The sequence below is a fragment of the Lolium rigidum genome, chromosome 6 (assembly GCF_022539505.1).
Source record: "Lolium rigidum isolate FL_2022 chromosome 6, APGP_CSIRO_Lrig_0.1, whole genome shotgun sequence".
Lineage (NCBI taxonomy): Eukaryota > Viridiplantae > Streptophyta > Magnoliopsida > Poales > Poaceae > Lolium > Lolium rigidum.
The window spans coordinates 208,828,081-208,832,592 of record NC_061513.1 but is presented as its reverse complement, the minus strand read 5'-3'; the positions used below and the strand labels follow the sequence as shown (position 1 = coordinate 208,832,592).

The following is a 4,512-nucleotide window of genomic DNA, read 5'->3' as shown; positions in this document are numbered from 1 at the left end:
CCAACACGTCCGCTGTCATGGGGAGGCACCTACACAATAATCAATCCTCCTCATATCTTTGCTAACTTGTACTCTTTCTCGATGCATTCATGCTCTTCATTCATTAGTCGGAAACCGTGTGCTTTCGGATCTGGATTGTTCTCTACATCTCTTATGTTTAGGGAGGCGTATAAGCATCGGCCAGTTTAAAGAGGAACATGACGGATTTCTTATAACTTTTATTAAGAAAAGGTTTGTTTTGTGTGTATCTGGTTTCAGCAAACCAGCTCTGTCCACCTATCACACACAAAAGAAGGAGCATCAAGTTTATTTGTTTGGAGGAAAGCGGTCACTTACAAAAAGAAGCCAAATTGTTCCATAGCCGGCCCCCTTTAATGACTTTGTTTCTCTTATGTGAACTTTCTTCGAGCTCAGCCCTTTGGCTTTCTCGATACTACTCGCCACCATATGTTCTGTATATAATACGCCTCTCCGGCTAGCACTCCCCCTCCCAGCCAAATCTGACGAGTAGTGCTGAGACCCATCCCCCTCCATTTCTGCATAAGCAATCCATCACCTACCTGGTGTGCTAACGGTGTGCATGCTAGGCATGGCGGAGTGCAAAGGCAGAAGCCAACACTCCCCATCCTCGTCCATGGACAGCAGCAATCACCCGGCGCTCTCCACCACGGCGTCGCCTTGCCGGCCGGACAGGCAGGACCTCAGCACCGACCTCCGGCTAGGACTTAGCCTCTCCACATCGCCCTCCTCGTCCTCCTCCTCCCTCCACGAGGCTGAGAGAATCATTTCTAACCCAAGGTCGGTTTCTTGCAATTGCAAACCCACCACATAATACCTTCTCCTATGTTCCTTTCGATGCCATATACCTGTGTTAGATCATGCATGCATGGCAAGAACTTTTGCTTGATTCATTATTAAGTTTGATGAATAAGATCGAACTGACCATTTCTGCAGTAAAACATCTTAAGATGCTTTATTTTGTGATGGAAAAACATCATAAGATCAATTTGCAAGTTGTATACTTTCTTAACTTACCCTCTACACAAACATATCTTGATCGCCGTTTCATCTTTTTCTGTGAATGTTATTACTATAACTTTCCTCTTTAGTGGTTTTCAACATTGCAATTGTATACACAATGGTCAAATTTTAGTGCACTTATCCCCCTGTAATATAAGCTCCTATGATGGCTTGACCACTAATACAGCGAGGGATACATGCAGTCAGATTTCCCAGTGTGCCAAAGTTTAATCCACCCTATCTTGTAGTATTTCCCTAAAGATTGTTTAGTCTAGTTTGATCATTGTTATCTTCACAATGATTTTTGAATAAAAATTATTACTATTGTTATTATTTAGAATGTAAATTCTAGTTTACTCCGAATTTATTGCCAACTGTACCATTGTTATCTGATTGGGTAGCTTGTACTCATCATCTACATTAACTGAAAATGCTTTCAACAAAAACGGGTGATCAGCAGGAACCAAGTACTCTTCAATTGGCCGCCCATCAAACCATTCCTCCGGAGCGCTCTTGCAGCATCGGCTAGAAGGCACCGGGTGCAGCGCACACTGTTTGTCAAGGTATACATGGAGGGCCTTCCAATCGGCAGGAAGCTGGATTTGCTTTTGCTGGTTGGCTACGACAGCCTCCTCGTCAAGCTCTGCCACATGTTTAAGACCCCCATCACCTGTAAGTCAGAATCTTGGTACGAATTCCTGAAAATTAGCCTTGTAGAATTATTTTGGTAATAATCCAGCAAAGGGGGTTATTCCTCCAGCAGTATTGGCCATTTGAAAAGGGGGAAGATATTTCTCTTACTTTCACGCCCATTTTACCAAGTGGTCCTGCCAGAGACAAAAACTTTCATGAATAACTATAAAGATGGTATTCTTCAAAAGTACGAAAGATTAAATAAATAAATAAGGAGTCAATGATTTCAATGAGAAACAAAGAAGTGCTCAACCACCGAACTATTAGCACATTGCACGCGAGGCCTGCTACTCCAAAAGCAAAAAAGACCGCTTCTCTTTCCTTTTGACATGCCACTGCCACATAGAAACCAACTGCATTAGCAAAGATTTAAGGTTACGGAATTGGATAGAATAGAATAGAAGGATGCAAACACATGATCTAGAGAACCATATCAATGTAGAATTGAATAGATTTCTACTAAGTTGTCGATGAACGACACTTCCATTAGGAATCTTATCGAGATTCTGAATTTTTTTATCTTAATAGTTCTAGTCTGACACATCAATTTGATACATTAATTCAATCCACATGGTTACATCTTTCCTTGTCATGACTTAAATGTGGAAAATCTTGTCAGATTCTGTACAATGATATATTTGATTTTATTAGATGCTGCCGTATACCATCAACAAGTTCCTGGCGTGAAGGCTGCTCATATTCTCACCTATGAAGACCAGGATGGTGACTGGATGATGGTTGGTGACGTACCCTGGGAGTATGTGTCTGCATTATTTACATGATTAGTCGGTATTTTATTATTTGGTTTAACTAATCTCAATTTATTTTTGTTGCTTTTGCAGGCTATTCCTGACCAGTGTAAAGAAACTAAAGATCACAAGAGTGGGATATTGCTAAGTAGCAAGCTTGATTCATGTGGCTCACTATATTTTTTGTTTTGTTCTCTTTCTGTAGATTAATTGAGAAATATTTAATTGAAGACATATGTTAATCCGTGGTTATACTAACTGTGTGCAGTATACATCTTCCAACTTCCTGGCTTATAATTACTACAAATACTCTCATTCTTTTTGTTGTTTCATTGCCTGGCTTGTAATACCTTGGGTAAAGAGGTATTTCTCCACAAATCATAGATTCATTCCACCTTGGTGGGGTCAATTTTTTGGCATCTATGTTGTCTTGCCAGTAAAGAGTATTTCCTGAGCTTCCATGGTTTTTCGAGTTTTACTGTTCTTGATAAATTGATTATAGTTCACTAATAAGGAGAAGATTTAGATTGTATAGAAGAAGGAGCTTTTCTATTTTGCAGTCTGCATGTTAGCTGAAAATATTTACTAAAACATAACAGAAAAGTCTAGGGACTTTTCACTTTTCAGCATGGGTTAGAACAGCTTCTTTCGCTTGCATTAACTGTTTTATATCAAGATTTTTTATATTTTACACTTAATACTCATCTCTGTGAGAAAAGAATAGTACTTAAAGACTCAGAAACACCAAGACTATGTATGCGCTTGAAGAAGAAAGGAAAAATACCAAAAGAACATGACGCTGGTACTCTTTGAGTTGTCGGATAGTACTGTCCACGAGTCCATCTGAAAATAGCCCATCTAAAATGCCTACTTCACCGCTTTGTTCGATCTTAAATCAACAATTCCCTGTGATTCCACTTTAGAAAGATGAAAAATTCATAACCTGGGAAAAACAAAGCTTAAATGAAGTAAATATACATACCAGATGTTAAACTTCATAGTCCTTTAATTTCAGCTTAACATGTATCACGCGGAACAAAGAAATAATCATCCACGGAACCACGAACAATGATGTGCTTCTTTGCAGCAGTAATCCAACTGTGAAGAAAAGTATTGACAACAGGAAGACCACATGTTATTTTACAAACATGGTTTTTAGTGTGTTTGGCTCTCACTAATATCCTATGGAACTTGTCAACAAATGTTTCATCCTATATGTTTTAATCATTTCCTAGGGGCTCTTTGTTAGTTTGTTCATGCCACTTCTCCTTCTGTTGTTGGAAGGAACCCAAAGTCTTATGTACCGCAAGCACCACACGAGCTTTCATGCCTGATTACTTCATCCAGCATTCACTGAGATCATGTAAACCTAGCGTTCCCTTGCCAGAGGGGAGTCCTGAGCATTGAGAACAGTCCTATTCTCCAGGTTGACTAAGCTACACCCCTTTTCCTTCTTTACTTCCTGGGACACCATCCATCTCCTCACCTCCTTTGCCTCTTCGAGTCTTCCATGCGACGCATAGATGTTAGCAAGCAGAACATAGTTTCCGGCTTTACCCGGTTCAATCTCAAACAGGTTCTTAGCAACCTCCTTTCCCAGCTCAAGGTCCCCACAATTCAAGCAAGCTGCAAGAAGAGCCCCTAGGACCGAAGTATCTGGCCTAACTGGCATCTCATCAATGAATTGCTTGGCCTCGCCAAGAAGGCCAGCTCGTCCGAACATGTCGACCATGCAACAGTAGTGCTCACTCCTAGGCCTGAGCTTGTAAACCTTAGTCATCAAACCGAAGTACTTGCGCCCTAGCTCAACAAGTCCGCTATGGCTGCAAGAAGAGAGAACACTGACAAATGTGACGTGGTCCGGCACGATGCCCTTCTCCATCAATATCTCGAACAGATTGATAGCCTGGCGTCCTTGTCCATGCTGCTGAAATGCAGTGATCATGGCGGTCCATGACATTATAGACAAGTGACCTTGTGCTGCCTCGAACACTCTGCGAGCATCATCCAAACAGCCAGATTTGGAGTACATGCTGATGAGCGACCTAGC

At 41.1% G+C, this 4,512-nt stretch overlaps 1 protein-coding gene across 1 annotated transcript; it reads left to right on the top strand.

Moving 5' to 3' along the window:
- Positions 1–482: 482 nt before the first annotated feature.
- Positions 483–2,883, top strand: LOC124665712 (auxin-responsive protein IAA4-like). The gene is made up of 4 exons (XM_047203099.1): positions 483–798; positions 1,481–1,692; positions 2,365–2,470; positions 2,556–2,883. The coding sequence occupies exons 1-4, from the start codon at positions 581–583 to the stop codon at positions 2,608–2,610; spliced, it is 591 nt and encodes a 196-aa protein (XP_047059055.1). The 5' UTR covers positions 483–580; the 3' UTR covers positions 2,611–2,883.
- The last annotated feature ends 1,629 nt before the right edge of the window (positions 2,884–4,512 follow it).